Source organism: Mastomys coucha, unplaced genomic scaffold (genome assembly GCF_008632895.1).
Source record: "Mastomys coucha isolate ucsf_1 unplaced genomic scaffold, UCSF_Mcou_1 pScaffold18, whole genome shotgun sequence".
NCBI classification, from domain to species: domain Eukaryota; kingdom Metazoa; phylum Chordata; class Mammalia; order Rodentia; family Muridae; genus Mastomys; species Mastomys coucha.
Genome location: NW_022196900.1, coordinates 26,114,066 through 26,131,963, shown reverse-complemented (window position 1 = coordinate 26,131,963; position 17,898 = coordinate 26,114,066). Strand labels below are relative to the sequence as shown.

General features: G+C 39.6%; 1 protein-coding gene across 1 annotated transcript in view; it reads right to left on the bottom strand.

Annotated features, from left to right (window-relative positions):
• Window positions 1-229: 229 nt before the first annotated feature.
• Window positions 230-17,898, bottom strand: part of Pappa (pappalysin 1) — a 228,720-nt gene continuing 211,051 nt past the window's right edge. Inside the window, exons 21-22 of the mRNA XM_031377655.1 lie at window positions 17,285-17,383; window positions 230-7,197 (exon numbers count right to left, since the gene is read on the bottom strand). Coding sequence (XP_031233515.1) covers window positions 7,090-7,197; window positions 17,285-17,383 — 207 coding nt within the window. The 3' untranslated portion in view covers window positions 230-7,089. The remainder of the gene's footprint in view (window positions 7,198-17,284; window positions 17,384-17,898) is intronic.

The window sequence follows — 17,898 nt, the reverse complement described above, 5'->3', positions numbered from 1 at the left end:
CAGTGTACAGTGCCACTGTTATAAGATGCCTATGCAAGTATCATGCCTTAGAGATCTATTGTTCTCATCCATTTTTTCTAAAAATAAGGCCAACAGTAAAATTAATATGTTATTGGTACTTGTCACAAGCAGGTTTCGTCTCAACCTGACAAGAGCCAGTGCAACCTGTGCCTAATAATGTTCTGAATCCCTGAAAACTTATCTTAAAAAAAGAACTCAATTAAGAATCTTATGAAATTGATATTTTATTTTCATTTCTCAGATAGTAAAACAAAACCTTAAAAACAACTTAACAACTTTCCAAAGACTGCATAGCTACTTACTAGCTGGGGATGGATGAACAAGAAAATTGGTTAACTAGAGAGAAAGCAGCAATATTCAGTCTCAGTGCAGGCTCACATGATGGACTGGTGGTTAAGTGTTCATTCTTTTCAATTTATTATTTTTCACATAGCATCATTTTGAAAACTTTATACATATGCATCGTGTGGTGATTCTATCTACTACTCACTCTCTCTCCCCTCCCCGGCCCTGCTCATGCCCTGCTTCCTAGTCAGTTTTCTCACTTGTTGTTGTTGTTGTTGATATTGTTGGTCCTCACATTTATTTCATTAGGTTTGCTTGGATGAGCTTGGACAGAGAGTTATTTATTTGAGCACAAGCCCCTTGCCAATTCTTACAACACTGAAGAAAATGATATCTCTCTTCCCTTGCAGCCATCAACTGACAATAGCTCCTTAGGGCAAGAGGCATTGTAACCAGCCCCTCAGTCCCTGACCCATGATGTAATCTTGAAGGACCCAGATTTCTGCAGGATTTGTGTAGTATCAACCTCTGTAGTGACTTCGGGATTGCAATGACAGTGTGACATCCAGAACACAAACTGTGTTCCTTTTTGTTGTTTTTGTTTCTTTGTTTGTTATGAAAATAAAAATATTCTCAGACTATATTGTTGAAGACAGAGTCCAAACAGCAGTATCTAAGGACGAGGGGTATATGCTTTAGTGTCATAGAATGGAAATATATTACGATGTATAATGTTTGCCAGTTTTTGCATGTACAAAATATAGGTACTTTTCAGGATATATATTCAATTCAATTTCATGCTTTTTTCATTGATTTTTCTTAAAATTATAAGCTCACATGTTTTCTTTCATATTATTGCATGGGTGTGTGTGCATGTGTATGTGAGTGTGTTTGTGTGAGGACGCGCATGATCATTCTATATGACTCTATAACAGTCAAAAACCACACAACAGCATGCTGAAGCAGACAAGCTATTATATATTTTCATAATATATAACTTTAAGGTATAGTAATCAACAGTGGCAAAATATTTGTCTTTGACATTATTTGTATGTATGTGTATATGTCAGATCTAACCTGTAATTGAGACCAGAGAAAACAGTATGGAAACACAAATCCATGGGAAGAGCATAAAAAATACCATGAACAGAAAAATATGTTTGAGTATTTAAAACCGTATAGAAAAAATAAATTAGATGAACCATTGTGTAAATATAAATTAAAAAAGATGACATTCTTAATAAATAAAGTTAACTATTTACATTTTTATATATTGCTGAAAGACTTAACTTAGATCCATAAAACACATGAACAGGAAAAATAAAACCCAAAACAAGAGCAGCACATTTCTGCGCGTGAGGTACAGAAAAAAGGTTAGGGTTGTATTTAGTTTTTGCTGTTTACTTTACTTTAATCTTTCCTTTCTCTCTCTTTCTTTATTCCTTTCTTTCATTTTTTTTTTTTTAGTTTTGTTTATTTGTTTGTTTTACAGTAGACCAGTAGAATTCTCGTGAGAACAGATTTTAAACACTTCAATGAAAAGTCATAGTTTTGGTTGCTTCCAGAAGGTGCTATACAGATTCTAACATCATAATAAGTAGAAATAACCTCAATAATTATGACAGTAATAAAAAGGTATAATATGATACATAAATATGGAAGAGCAGTTTTTAATCTGAATACATTTTCTCTAGACGAGATCACAGTTTTGTAAATATTACATTTAAGTATATATATACACACATATATGTACAGCTATATATACATGTGCATATATATGTAAATTTTTATTTATATATAATATCTTTATATAGATAGATATCTGCAGACAGGTTATTGATTATAGAGACCCAAGAAAGCAACTCAATAATTGTTCAAAGTTCTCCTCACTGGCTGCTGGTGTGACGTTTAAGAAGCCCAACTTGCACTCAGAACGTTATCTCTACTTGTAATGAACCATGTGATATGGAAACTAAGTCTGAGAAGTGAGGATTCTTCTGGAAAAGAAATGTCAGACCCTCTTACTCTGTAAATTGGAAATGCACCCCCCCCATATCTTAACTAGATGGCAGTAGACTGACTTTTACACTGTAGGAAGCCATTGGACTTTGATCAAATCACTGGATTGGTAAAGGCCAGAATACCAGAGGGGAAACTTCTCTGAAGAGTAAATATTCCCCAGTACACTCACTAAGGTGGACAGTGATCCAGGCCTTCCAGCTTTGTGCCATTACATGTCAATCAAGCACTCCCTGTCTCTGAAAAGGGCAATGAGCCTGTGCATTTTATGAAAAAAAGAAAAAAGAAAAAAAAAGGAAGAAACCCCTATGAACTTTGCATCAGGCTGTGTTGTGTCTTCTACAGACTGGACAGTCCATTTCATATCCTCAGGGCCTCACAATCCTCCCACTGTGAGGTAGGTAAGTAGTAGTATCCCCATTTTTCAGCTAGAGAAACTGAGGCAAATATGAAGACAATTTGATGACTTATCCAAGATCACTGAGTCAATTCAAGGCTGGAGACAAGCATTCTGGAGCTTTGTGCCAGACACATAAACTTCTATCTTGATCATTGTTACATCATTTTTATAGAGGAAATGAGAACTAGGAATTTGGGGAAAAAAATGGAATGAATCACAAAGGATATTTTTAGAAAATTTGTTCTCTATTTAGTTGTTTACTTGGTTCATCTTCTTTCTCAGTCTTCAATGGGATCACCTGCCTGGTCATGGAGCAACTTCTTAAGAACAGAGCTGTGCAGTGTGGTTCTGAGTGCAGTCTTTAGGAAGCTCAGGGCCATACTGGCAAATACACATATATTATAGTGTAAAAAGGACAAAAAGACACTGTTTATATCCTTAACATTGGGTAAAAATCAATATGAAACCCTCCCCTATCCCCTCTACAATGGACAGTCACCAAAGAAATGAACCAAATGATTAGCTAACAACAACTCAAGGGAGAAAATGCCTTACTTCCTGGACCTACCACAATATTCAGAAAATGTTAGTCAGTACCACAGAATCCCAGTCTACATCTTCTAGAGAAATCTCTGTCATCTCTACTTACTCAGTCTATAGAATAGTCTCTTCAAGGAAGCAGAAAAATAGGGCTTATATTCTTAGGTCTTAATCATGCATTTTATTCCCTTGTAATCACTTTGTCTTCTATTAATTTCGGTCTTTACAGCTTTGTCACCTTCAATTCCTTCTATTTATTTTCTCACTTGAAGTAGTTCCAGAAAAAAAATCACACAGGCACACAGACACACACACACACACACATATTGAGACAGACACACACACACACACACACACACTCACTCACGCACACTGAAACCGTTAACATGACTGCTTTCCTTCCTGTTCTTTTCTTTCTTGCATGTCTTTTTCTATTTATTTCTTTTTTAAAAAAAATCCACACAGGTAAGACCTTTAACAAATTGACAGTTACAACCAAGTTAAATCAAACCTGGAAGGGAGGTAGCTGAAATCTGTCCCAAAGAATTAGTTTCAACAAATAGCATTTAAGCATTGGCCAATGTGGGAATGAGACAGAGCTTGATCTCGGCAGTGGCCCAGTGTGCTGAGGCCAAGAGCAGCAGCTGATTGCCTCCTTCTGCAAAGGCCTGCTAGTTAAGACCGTTAATCTCTCCTTTGCTTTACACCCCTCCTCACCTACCCAGACTGACTTCCCAAGGACTGACTGACTTTCCACACTGACTTCCCTCATGAGGCTGTTGGCACAAAATCTAGGGGGTAACGCAAGTCCTCTGGGCAGACAGTGTGTTGCGGTTTGGAAGAGTTTCCCAGATGGGGCTCAGAGAATTGTCCATCTCATCTTTGCTTCCTTGCTGCTAACAGACATACTGCTTTGGCTGCAGAGCTCCCAAGTGCTTTAGGGCCCCTTAAAGCTGTGGATGTACAATAGTGCTTCAGACCCGCCTCCTCCTGATTATCCCATTGTCCAAAACAGATGACTGAGGAGATGTGACAAGGAGTTTATTCTCAGGAAGAAAATGAAACTGGGAATCAGTGCATTGAAAAAATACAGCTGACTGTCCTGCACTAAGGTCTGAGAAGACTTTGTGAATTACACATCCCTTGTGGGCATGAGGCAGGCTACCAACTGGGTAGCCTCTTTTATCTATTAGGCTCAGCAAATATGAATTGGTTCATAACAGGCTTGAACAGCAGTAAGAAGGAAACTGGATGGGACACTTCCTGGACAGCTCACCCCTGCCTGCCCCCAATTCAGTCTATGAATCTTAACACAGGAGCCAGCCTCCAGGAATCTTTGCCCAGCTGTAGAGTATAAGAACAGATGATGGTGAGATCTAAGATAGAGCTGGATGAGGATTGACTGAGAGAAGTTCTTGTGGTCTTCCTTAGTTTCTACAACCCCGCTATCGATAACCCTGTCATCTTTGGGTCTTTGGAAGTTTCTGGATTATTTATCCGGAGGGATGGCTCTGTTACCACTTTTGCTTGTCCCTTCTAAGCTGACACAGTATATCAGAGCAAGAGAGTAATCTGAAGGTTTGACAAAAGTATGAGGATCTTGGAGAGGTGATCATAATCAGGCCGGCTACCAGAAAAAAATTGTTCTTAAATTTTGCTAAAGATTGGTCCAAAAAATCCCAGAGGGAAATGCACTATGAGATAGGCTTTTGGAGGAGCCAAAGTGCTTGACCATCATGTTGGAGGCCACTGGTCCACTCTAGACTTTAACCTTAGAGGCTAAACGACAGGACAAGCTACATAATATAAGTACTGTATCCATATTTGTGGGACCAGTGCAAAAACATCTTGGTATATTTCTTGATATTATGGACCACAGATGGTCACTTTTCAAGTGTTCTTGATCAGCAGGAAAAATCTATTGGTCATAATATGAAAACACAGTTGGTTAAGTTACTGTTGTTCCTAGTAGAAAAGTGGATGTGATAGTTGAGCAATTAATGCTTTAGATGCAATATGACTGCACATGGGCTGGTATTTTGCATTCTGTCCCAGACTTTGCTTTTACTGGTTGGCTATCGCTACTAGACTTGAGATCCGTTTGATGTACTGTGATATTTCTGTTATATAATTTGTTTAGATCCTCCCATATCATTGCTTCCCTGCTCCACTTTTCATAAATTATGTTAAAGTTAGCTATTCTATCCACATCATCCTGTGGTAACTCTTCCCATACTAATTCAGAGTGGATATATAGGTAACTGAAGAGAGGCAAGAAAAAAGGCCCTATATACCTTGCTGGCTTCCATGTACAGTTGACTCATTTCCTCTTAACATTTAAAGAATAAATATGGGAGGGGAAGGAGTGGTGCCCAGCAATAGATGTGGAAAGATGTCCTAACATCTGAAAAATTATGTGGAAAATGTGATGACTATGTTGGGTGCTCAGTTTGGATTTCCAGGACTTCCCTTCTATGTTCCTCCAGGATACAGTCTACATTGCCAATATCCACGATGTTTCACAGCTGTATCTACTAGAAGTAATAGTGGGAGTCTCAAGACCAAAGCTTGTTCTAACCTAGAGAGCTAGGAAACCTGGGATAAGGACAATCACTCAAGTTCTTGCTATCCAACAGTCTCTGGGTAGCTCTAGCATTCCCAAGTTTAACACTGTTCCACTTGATTAGAAAATCTAACACTGGCATAGATATTTTGTACTTTCCGGAAGGGCTTCAGCATCTGGCATCCCTCACCTCTTTCCCAGAATGAGAAGTCTACTCATGAAAGACTTAAGCCCATAAAGGCCTTTTTTTTCTTTCTTATAGATGGGCTAAGAAGTGAGGAACTGTGGGAAAATATGAATCACTTTTGAGGAAGTCTACTTGGTTATATGGAGTTTGTTCTAACCTAGTTCTACCATCTTAGGGCACTCAATGTATTGGATAGAGCAGCAGGAAGAGTAGCAGCAAATGTGGTCTCAAGGTAAGATCTGGAAAAATGGGTGGAATTTGGAAGGGGAATGAAGACCTCAAGCCTCAAGCAGGGAGCTGATAGAATGCCTTAATTCTGCAGTCCTAAGCCATTTCCAGCTCAGCCTTGCACCCTGGTGTGGGAACAAAACCCCCATGGCAGCAAAAATAAATGGGGAGCTTTGCACACCTTGGAATATTTTCCATTTAGGAAGCCCTAGTTCCCTAGAAGGTTGGTGATTACAATCATTTCACTTCCAGTCCCAGCGCACTACACAATGATGTAAGTTACTACACATTCTGAGCCTCACTGAGCTGTATTGGCTTTTCAGTACTTGGTCTTAGTTTTTATAACCCACTTCTCCCAAGGACAGTGTTCGCTGGGAGCTTGGGAAATGAAAGATTGAATTTTTTGGATTTTGTTCTTTTTTTTTTTTTCAGTTGTTTTCTGCTCAGTTTCCAAAACTGCCCTCACACAGACATTAGCATGGGTGTGCATGCGTGCCTGCAAACTAGCCACAGATGTGCATATTCCTTGATACACACACAATTTTGTTGTTGTTTTGGGCTATGGTCATGTGAGCAATGGAAAGAACTTTCAGAGGCTCTGGGACTACATGCCGTGTGTGCAATCCACCTTAGACTACAGGATAGTATTCCACTCCATCATTCAACATGGTGAGATTCAGTTCATTGCCCCACAGTTGGTCCTTCCTGGGTGAAATTAAAGGCAGACCGGTTGGGTGCTAAGGATCCCTGGTGTGGAGAGGCCATTTCATTGAGCAGCAGACTGTGAAATCAATACCAGAGGGATGTGGGTTCTGGTGTTGGGAAATCTTTGACACCTGTCTTTCTTTAGCCATGGCTATATCCCCGAAGGTCTTTCCGGCTGTGTTCTTGGGCCTCAGGGTCCCGACAGGCACAGTCATTTTGTAGGTCACAGGACATAGGAAAGGGAGTGACCTGCAGAAAGAAAAACAAGAATGAATCAGATGCTTTGGTCTGTTTTTCAGAGAGATGGTAAAGAGGAAGGGGGCAGTCACTAGATTTGCAAAAGAAATTCAGGTTCAAATCACAGTTCTACTTTTTGATGGCATTACAATAACCTTTTCCCATAATACAAAGGTCATTATCATAGAAGATTACATGTGAAGAAGTACCTCGATCATGGAATGTACTTTTCAGATAAGAAAATATGGATTCTGACTTCCTTTTACAACTATATACTAGTCAATGGTGTTTACCAATGATGAAACTAAAATAAAAAAAAAAGGGACTATTTCCTCAAAGTAAATCCATCTGCTTCTTAAAGTATACTCATGGCTGTCCCTTAGAAGGAACTGAGTAAACTGCATGGCCTCAGCAACATGGGTAAAAATCATGAACACTGATGCAGTCTCTTAGGATAATTGTACAATGGACTATCTAACAAGTAAAAGTTCCGGGATGAACAAATTCAAGGGTGTAAAATGTTATTTAAAGGAACAAAACTTTCTATACAGCATTGTATATTTAGTTTGGGGAGGCGAAATGAAATCAAAAGAATGGACACAATAATTTTGCATGACCTTGGATGGGGCCTGAAGTGCTGAACAAGGAACATTTTACATAAAATTTTAATTATATTTGTTGGGAGGACCTTTCTTGCAAACAGCTTTTAGCATAAGAAAATGTGTGAGGACAACGTTCTATTTCCAGTCCATCTCTTCATATGTTCTGTGACCTTGGGCTGGCTGGCCTTTCTAGAAAGTGGTAGGAAAAGCCCAACAGAGCAAGTGTCTTCCCCATCCGGCACATGATCCATCTCTCCACAGATCGCAGTGCAGTCCCTGCTGGAGTCCCAGCCTGAACTAACACAAGTCGATTGCACCGTATTGCATCATGACATTTGCTTATAACTTTCCCCAGAGGGTCCCCCATCTGCGCAGATGGATTTAATGACCTCATTCGCCTCCTGCCTAGGCAGGGTCTCCAAGTGCTCATGATTGTCTCTGAGAGCATCTTTCTCTCCCTTATTATTATGTACTTGTAAACTAATATTCTCTCTCTCTCCCACTCTTTCTCTCCCTCTCTCTCTCTCTCTCTCTCTCTCTCTCTCTCTCTCTCTCTCATCTCTTTAACTATCAACCCCTCTCCAAATGGAAATATTTGCAGTAATTTAAACTTAAGTATTAACCTTAACCTCTCTTTCTCACCTATCTCAGGAGAAACCTTGAATATGTGACAATTTCTGGAGTTTTAGCAAACTCATTTACTAAATAAGAACAGTGGAAATACACCCTTGTAGCTACTGACACTGTGATAAAGCACATATGAAATAGCTCATGAAAAATATCTAGCATGGGGCTTGATAAACTAAATGATCAATTATACAGACATATATTCATGTACATACATTACACATACACTAATACATCTTTGTATTAATTAATGCAATTAATCAATACATTAATATATTTCTTTGATAGTGAGATAGATCGGGTTAATATTGTTCAGAATTGTTTTCTTAGAGTCTAAGCCACAGAAAGAGTGAGTTACTCTTTATTTGTCCCTTGGCTCCTCCCATGTCTAAGATATCTCTTCAAATTACATTTCAATTAACAGGGACTTAGTGCTAGTCAGTTTCAGTCTCTCCCCACTGAGCACCCACCTTTACAGCTCTTGTTTGTTTGTTTGTTTTGATTTTTTTAGATTTTTAGAGACAGGGTTTCTCTGTGTAGCCTTGGCTGTTCTGGAACTCACTCTATAGACCAGGCTGGCCTTGAACTCAGAAACCTGCCTGCCTCTGCCTCCCAAGTGCCAGGATTAAAGGGGTGAGCCACCACTGCCCGGTCAGGTTTTACCTTTACACTCACATCCTTTTCCTTCTTTGTATTAACATTCTAGCCTCTAAGAATTTGCAGCAAAACAAACAAAATAACAACAAAAACAAAACAAAACAAAACCATTTTCAAGCATTCTTCCTAGAGTATTTCTCAGAATTATTTTTCACACCCTCTTCATCTTCAGGAGGATATTAGTACTGGAAAATATACAAAGAGAAATCCCCTTCTCTGTGGTGGAGAAAGTAAATAAGAATCTGAGACAAACTCCAGTTGCTGACCTAGTCTGGAAAGGACCATGCTGATATCCCAAATGCCTGGACTACGTGTCTTTGCTTCATGCTCACTGAACAGTTTGGGCAAATTCTTTCTTTGCCATAGCCCATAGTTTCAAGATGTGTAAAATAGGAATTTAAAAGCAATAATACCTTATATCATATGGTTGTGAGGATAAAACATGAGCAACCACACAGAATCCCCTAGAACATGGCCCAACACATAGGGTATGCTCAATGAGGAATAAGACATACAGAGTCAGAATTTTCTCTCACATATGCCACCATCTTCCCAGCCTCTTGTCACTTCCCACCTCCATCTAGACTTTGTCTTCAACTTTTCCATCCCTCACCCAACCCTTTCTCCTGACCTCACTTAAATTCTGTCCTTAAAACTTTCCAAATACCTTTACTGGCTTCTCTATACTTTCCCTGTATCTCTTTCCCATTGAGCTCTGTTTGCCCAGGGCAACTTCATACCTGTGTCCCACACTACCGAGTATTTGGCAATTTCTGTCCCTTAGAAGAAAATTCAATCACTCTACCCTAAGGTTAAGGCCTGATGTCATCTGAGCACTGCATGATTCTCACACCTCACCTGTACCTTTTCTCCCACCTGCTCTGTGGTGTATTCACTTACAGAGGTTTTAAGCAATCCAAATATTTCCCCATATTTAAGTCTTTAGCTTTTCAGTTTCCTCTGTCCTAACTGTTCTTCCACATTTTTGTGTGTATCATGTCCTTTAAATATAGGTATATTAATGAGATCATGGTAGAAGTTTGGAATTCACTTGTAGACTCCAGGTGAGAGATGATGCCTTCATAAAATCTCCACAGTGTTCTGGTGAGAGTCAATGGAATCAGCTCTTCTCCAAACCAGCTTTTAGACCTTTGTCCCTTATGGTGAACCTAGCCCTGAGGTACTCTCAACGTGCATTATCTCATTCTTTGCTTCCCAGCAACCTTAATAAGGTAGCTATTCTTACTATCCCTGTCTTATACCTTAGAGGAAACTAAGATGCAAAGAAGTGAGTCACTAGCTGGAAGGTGGCCAGGAACATGCATATGTGTTTATCATCATTTCTCAGTGCCATGCCCATGCCCTCAAAAAGCAAGAACAGGAGTCAAACTCATCTCAATGCAGAGGAAGATCCCTGGGCATAGGAACAAGTATCACAGTTCAATATAGTAAGAACTACGATCCCAATTTCCAGTTTCTGAATCCCTATCTAGTCCCTTCTATGCTGCCTCCCTTGAAAACCTGCCACACACCATGGTGACCAGATAATATCTGAAGATGCCCAATAACCATGTAGCTATGCTATTTCATGCCGTGCTCTGTTAACAAGACTGAATCAACGAGTCAAAGGAGGAGTTGGTCCCTTTTCTTCTTGGCTAGAGGATGGTGCCTCAGACCTGGGTTTTCTCCATCTCTGTCAGCTGCCCATGAATACCCCTTCATCCATGGGTGTGAATGGCTTAGGAATGCAGCTTGGGCAAATGTATCACAAAGCTCTGGCTGTGGCTCTTGTCTCAGGCTGGAAGACAGGCAAGGGCTAGATTCTGACTCATACTCAACAGGGAGGTAACGGGAAAAATATGGTGTTTGTGTGTGTGTGTGTGTGTGTGTGTGTGTGTGTTAAGAAAACAAAAGGTATCTTTTGTTGACAGTCTGAAAGCTTTAGCTCTGCTACACCATAGCAAGGAACCTATGCTATGGTTCCTTGCGTCAGTCACTGTATCTCCCTGAATCTCAGGGACTGTACAGTGTACATGTAAATAGTTAACAAGCCAAGTATGTATCAAGTAGATATGACACATACAAACAATATGGTTCTTGGGAATGGGATGGATACAGTGCCTGATACAACACAATGAGTGGATAGGATAGAGTGCTCAAGTGTGGGTAAATTATTCATGATTGATGAAAAATGTACATAGGTATAATGAGGAAATGAACTGGTAGAGATGGAAAGAGAACTTAGGTTTGAGCTTTTGCCCTGTAATAGACCTAAGGTATGCTCTCTAACAATTCATTTCCTTTTCTGAGCTCCAGTTTCTCTTTCAATAAAAATGAAGGTCATAAGAATCGTATCAAGAGAAATTTCTTCTCCCAAAGTATGAAATCCAGGAAATCAGCACAATGCATGCCACAAAATATGTGTTCATTAAATGATGGGGATAATGATCATAATGTTCCTGGTCATGGTGGAGAGATATTGATTGTGTCAATGCTGGCATGGATAGTGACATGGTGAAGATGACTCAGGTGATGAATGCTATTGATAACAGTGACAGTGAAGATAACTTTTGAGAGAACAAATTAAAAGTCCTTTCTGTGTCTGATCCACATGCATATGTCATGGCCAACCTTGAATGCAAAGGGAAAAGAAACGTCTTTGGTGTCTGTGATCATCAGCCACGAAACGGTTGAGATGCTCTGTTTAGCTAGATGCTCATTTTCTGCTAATAATCCTTTCAGTTTGGCATACCATGTCTTCTCAGGGACATGCTTGGCTCCTCTTAGCAGATGAGATACTTGTAATACTTGCTTGTACTTCCCCATTACCTTTGGAGAAGGATCAGACACACTGGCTTAAATTGTAAAATCCTTATCCCTCTAGGCTTCTTTTTTCTTCCTCTGTGCTCTTATTTACCTTTATAAAGCAAGATGTGACTTCCTTCACACTTCCCCTAACTGATATCTGGGTTCTGGTATAGTCTGTGCCCTCTGCCAAAGACACTCTATCATCCTTTTACCCCGTGTCTGCTCCTGTCTTAAACCTCTCACCTAAGGCCTTATGAAAGTGTAATGTCTCATCTGCTGTGTAACAGATTCTAGACAACTTTGTTAATACACCTAATTTGCTATATTATCACCAACACACTAACTTACTTAAATTTACTTACTAAAGTTATTACATTTTTATAAGAATGAGAGCAGCCAGCATGGACCGCTGCTTTGTATCGAGGCCTGTGGCTCCAACAAGAAAAATAAGCCAACATCTTAAGAAGCAGAGGCCTGCCTACCCATCCCCACCCATCTCATGCTACAAAGCAGATGCCTGTATGGGAAGTCCTGCTATCAAAGTTTCCAATATTGCTTTTGTATGCCAACCTGGCCCAGGATATACTACAAGGTGGATGTTGGTAACGGCTTGCATATACACAAACAGAAAAGAAAGACCAGAAAAAGTTCACGGATGTCACACTGAGCTGAGAAACTGGGAAGCCCTAGCTCTTGGGAAGTCTATCTTCACCATGGGCCTAGAGTGTACGGATATATATAAAGGAAGACACTTGCTACTAATAAAAATGCTAGATGCTTGGACAAGTCACAAGCCTATTGAAAGATGGTCATAAAGGCTGGTGACATGTTTATAAAATACCATTGATCTGTATCTCAGATCTGATTGTTACTGCCTGGATAATGTGAGGCTTTCTAAGTCCAAGTTTCATCAACATCTACAACAGAGCTACTGTACTGGTGAAGGGAAAAGCAGTTACCACTATGTGTGATGATGAGACAACTGTCTGTAAATACTTCTCTAGAAGTGGGGGATCCTAATCCCACATACATCTCAGTCACTTTGTCCTCATAGTTGACCTGACTGAGTCCGTTTTCTTCCTTGGTGGAGAGTTCTAGAAACACCACGCACAAGAGATTCCCACCACAATTCATAGCATAATAAGTGATCAGCAGGCGCATGTTTCTATTTGTAGCGACCCTGCCTGGTGGATCAGTTTCTGAGTACCAGACTGGGTAATCAGGGAAAAGGAATTTTCCATGGTTGGGTCCACGGGTATGGGTGATAATGAAGTAGACATAAAAAGTAAGGTCAGGAACACCAAATCAAGAAAGCCTCTCCTTTCCAGTAAGAGGTTTTTTACTGAGGAAGCTGGAGAAACAGAACTTTCTCCTGTACCATGTATACACAAAATAACCCCCAAGCTGGGCATCCTGGGATGTCAGGGATTACCTAGGCAACACTGCTTCTGGGATAGATGCTTTCATGTGCCACAGGGAGGGTCCCCCACCCAAGTTCCCTGGCAGCCTTGAAACACCATAAACCATCTGTAGCCTAAACTGAGAGAGCCAAGCCCAGGTGCATGGAGAACAAGGCTCTATTCACAGGTACTTTCGCCTTCTAAGACTCAGCCCTGTGCAGAAGAAAGAGCAGGACTTGTGAGTCAGACAGCACTTGATTTGAATTTGGACTTTGCCAATCATTGGTCAAATGAACTTGGGCAAGCCTCATAATTATTTGGAGTCCAAGTTAGTTTGTCTCTTCTATACAGGTTATAATATTGAACTGTCAGTGTTGACATGGGGATTAAAAAGTCTTGGCTCAATATTTTATATCTACAAAATAAATACAGAAGAAGGGAATGGCAGTGTAGATGAAAGAAATACAGAGTAATCTGTATAGAATTCTCAAATTTCAGCAAAAGGGGAGTCCAGGAGAGAGTCTGGCACATGAAGTGATTTATGTACATGTTTGCTATCCTTGGATTGTTTGTATTTTGTTTTGTTTTCTTGTCTATCATCCTCTTCAAACCAGTCTACTGTAGAGAGTAGCTGGGTGTATACAAAAGACACTTCAAGAAGTTGATGCTTGAAGCTTATTTAGAAGGTACTTGGGGCAATTTAAAAGAGAGGACATGTGATGCTAGCGTAAGATACTTTCCCTCTTCTTTCTGGAATCTACACTTTGAGAAGAATTAAACATAGGTTGAGTAACTATGACAATGCTACACATGCCCTAAGAAAGTGCTTTAGCCTCTATAATCCATCCTCTAGGTCACAGAGCCCCACCACTCTGTCCTGAGCCATATTTACCTTCATTGGGACACCCCTCATCCTTAGTGTTGCTAAATGTAGATCCTCAGGGAACCTTTCTCCCTGAAGTCCTGAATCATTCACAAAGACAACTGTATGGGCTGCCATTATGTCACTGCTTCTTATTATGTTCTCTAACAGACAAGTCTCACAAACATAAAGGTTGTATCTATCTAGTCCTACTGTGGGTACACAGTCTGGTCTAGAGATGATACTCAGTGAACAGTCATCTCTCTGGGAAAGAAAATTTGGACACATGAAATACACTGCTTCATCCAGGATAGAGCAGCAGAAAGTAGAAGTTGTGAGAAGGAAAACCCCAGACTACAGAGCCCTGCAGAGTGAAGTTACTGCAGATACACCCAACTCTGAAACAGAGAAGCAAATGATCACACACACACACACACACACACACACACACACACATATACACACTCACACTCACACACATATACACACACATGTAGTAAATTACTATAACAACTTGAAGTCTACATGTGAATTTCAGTCACATTACTTCATCTCCCCACCACGCATTCTTATAAAAACAACAATACATTTAAGAAGGCTCCAAAATAGTTCTATGATAGTTTAATTTAGTTTATAAATTATAATAATATAAAAATTGTTTTAATCAGAGGCACCATTTGACCAATGTGTGAGTTCAATCAGGGTTGAAATTCTAAAGAAACTTCTATTTAAAATAGAACTATGCCCTTCATCACTTAAAAGAAAAACCAGACTATTCTGATGGGCTAAAAATAAATTATGATAGGTTATATTCACTATAAGCAGACATCAGGAACCTTACAAATGCCTACACTTCAATCTAGTCATTTCTGTCCTAGAAATCATTTTGTAAAGGAACAATTGGAGCTCTGAAAGTACTCATATGCACAAAGAAATGAACATAACTCCAAAGTTCAAGATAAGAGTTAAAATAAATGGTTACTTTGCACAAATACTGTACATCACAATTGACAAATAAACACCAGCATAGAAAAAAATACTTGAAATGTTAGATCATTTATGTGGATAAATTTTCCTGTGCCAAGTAAACAGAAGTTAAAACCCAACCTGAGAATGTAATGATTCATAGAGATATACATAACTTAATTCTTACAAAATGTTTTAAAAAACAAAAACAAAAAGAGAAGGGAAATGTCATTTTCTTCAGTGATATAACCATTAGTAAGTTGCCCTTGCTGTGGTAAATAACCCTCACCCATGCTCAGGCAAGAAATCACACACAAAAAGAAGGCTAGAAAGCAGGAGCTGGACCTGTTCAGAAGGAATTGTTTCAATGGGAGATGAGGAATGATGGGTAAAAATGACTAGATTTATTATAGAAATATATGAAATAGTCAAATAAGAAAAAATATTTAAAACAAAAAGCAACCATGACTTTCTTCAGGCTGAAAGAAATTAATTATTTTCTTTTGTTCTATTCTTTCTGGACTTCCAAAGGGTGAGATATATATTATTCCATTATTAGGACAAAGGTCATAAAATTTATTAACAGGAAATTGCTTTTATTCTCCTATATTAAGCAGAAAACATGTATCTCCAGTCTTTTAGCAATAGTACAAAACCAAAACCACAAAAGGTCAGGCATTTTGCGAAAATACTACCCACTTGGGACTGACTGGATTCCAGAGCACCCCAGCATTCTTATTGGTCAGCCATTAACAGCTCTCTGATTTGAGTATGTGCTCGGCAGTCTGTAAAATGTGAGGCCTGAGCATGTTTTGTAAAGCAAGCAACTATCTTAAGGTTGTTACAATAGCCAAGGGCTTAGGTTGGCAGCCAGAAAGCTTGCATCATTTCCTTTGCTATCTGGCACAAATCACCCTCTGGCCTCAATGTCCCAGTAATGAAATGGGAAGAATGTGTAGAAGAATCTCCGAGTCCTCGGCTGTCACTAAGGTTTTCTTTTTTAGTTACCCAGTTCAGTTCACAATTTTTTATGATGGACTATTTGAGCAAATCATCTCTGAGATGGGAAAGACCTTCTGTCTCGCTTTCTAGATGGCTGTAAGCACCAGAGTGGTTTTTCTACATGGCCGTATTTGTTACATGAATGCTTTTAAGCTCCGCCTGCCCAAGTGTCTTTTTCTTTTCAAAATTGGAGCCCCAAATTCTGGTCTTAGTTCTTCTCACTTTTTGGGATAGCTGATGAGCATCTTGCTCTAATGCTCCTGTTTTAGTACAAATAATGGAATCACTGCATGTGTGCGCGTGCGTGCGTGACTGTGTGTGTGTGTGTGTGTGTGTGTGTGTGTGTGTGTGTCCTAATGCCAAGGGAAGGGAAATGACACACCTAAGCCCTCTTCCCACACACAAACAAGGTCCTTCATAGACCTCTTACTCTACAGGTACAAAGACAAAACAGATAATAGAGTGCTCACAACATATAAAAATTCTAGTTGCCGAGTATAGGGGAATGCCAGGGCCAGTAAGCAGGAGAGGGTGGTTGGTGAGTAGGGGGAGGGGGGAGGGAACAGGGGTTTGTTTTTGTTTTTCTTTTTATTTTATTTTTTTTCTTCTTTTTTTCAGAGGAGAACCTGGGAAAGGAGTTATTGTATGACACATAAATAAAGAAAACATCTAATAAAAATAAAATAAAATAAAATTCTAGTTGCCAGTGGCCTGTGTTTTCTTACCTTCTACTTTGGATATATTACTTAGAAGGTATATTCTCTCTAGAATTTACCAGCTAATCATTTGCTTTAATCGATCTTCTCGACATCTCTGTGACCCTTTCCTTGCTGTTGTGGCTTAGCTACTATTCACACTGTAAAGCCCCCTGTGACCAGTCTTCTCTGATCAGTATTCTCTTAAAGTGAGAGTGGTCTTTTTTTAACGGCTTCGACACCTGACACTAAGCTTTGAAGACCACCTCTGCAAAGACTAGCTAGCATCCAGTATATGAAAGTAGCTCCACTACTAACTAAAAGAATAACAATGAAAAAAAATGTAGAGGGATAGTAAGCCTGAAGACAGAACAAGAACATAGCCACAAAAAGAAGTCATGTACCACGTAGAAGAGATCTCGGTGATCAGGCTGCAGAGCCACAGAGGAGGCAGGTATGAGGAGGCTAACATTGGCATACCTTTTTGGTCTTTACTGTGGAGGTGCAGCAATCCCCACCATCATAGTTGCAGAAGGCTCGATTGTTGATGGCATCACAGTAATTGTCTCCCATGAATGGCTGTAAAAGGGGAGAGAAGCAGGGAGGAAATGAGGCTATGTTATTATCCTGGCATGAGAGGGAGCTGCTCTCAGCACTTACTGAGGCCTCTATGGTTGTCTGGCAGTCTCTCTTCTTCTTACAAACCTCCAGCATCAGCCAACTTGGCTTTCAATCCCAACACCCCCTTGGGTACATTTTTCTTTTTACCATTTATAAACATTTTTATGTGCCATATTTTTCCCTGCTGGAATATGACTATGCTGAGAAATATATTTTGTTTGCTGTAGTATGAAAATTAAAAGACAGTGTACTCTTTCCTTCTTTCTCTTTCCTCCTCCCTTTCTTTTTGCTTTCTTTCTGAATTACAAGATATATTTTACTTTAAGACAATAAAATAAATTATATTATTGTTCATCCTAAGGGGCTGCAAACCCTTCAGCTCCTTGGGTCCTTTCTCTACCTCCTTCAATATGAACTAACTAGTACCCTCAGAGCTCCCAGGGACTAAACCACCAACCAAAGAGTATACATGG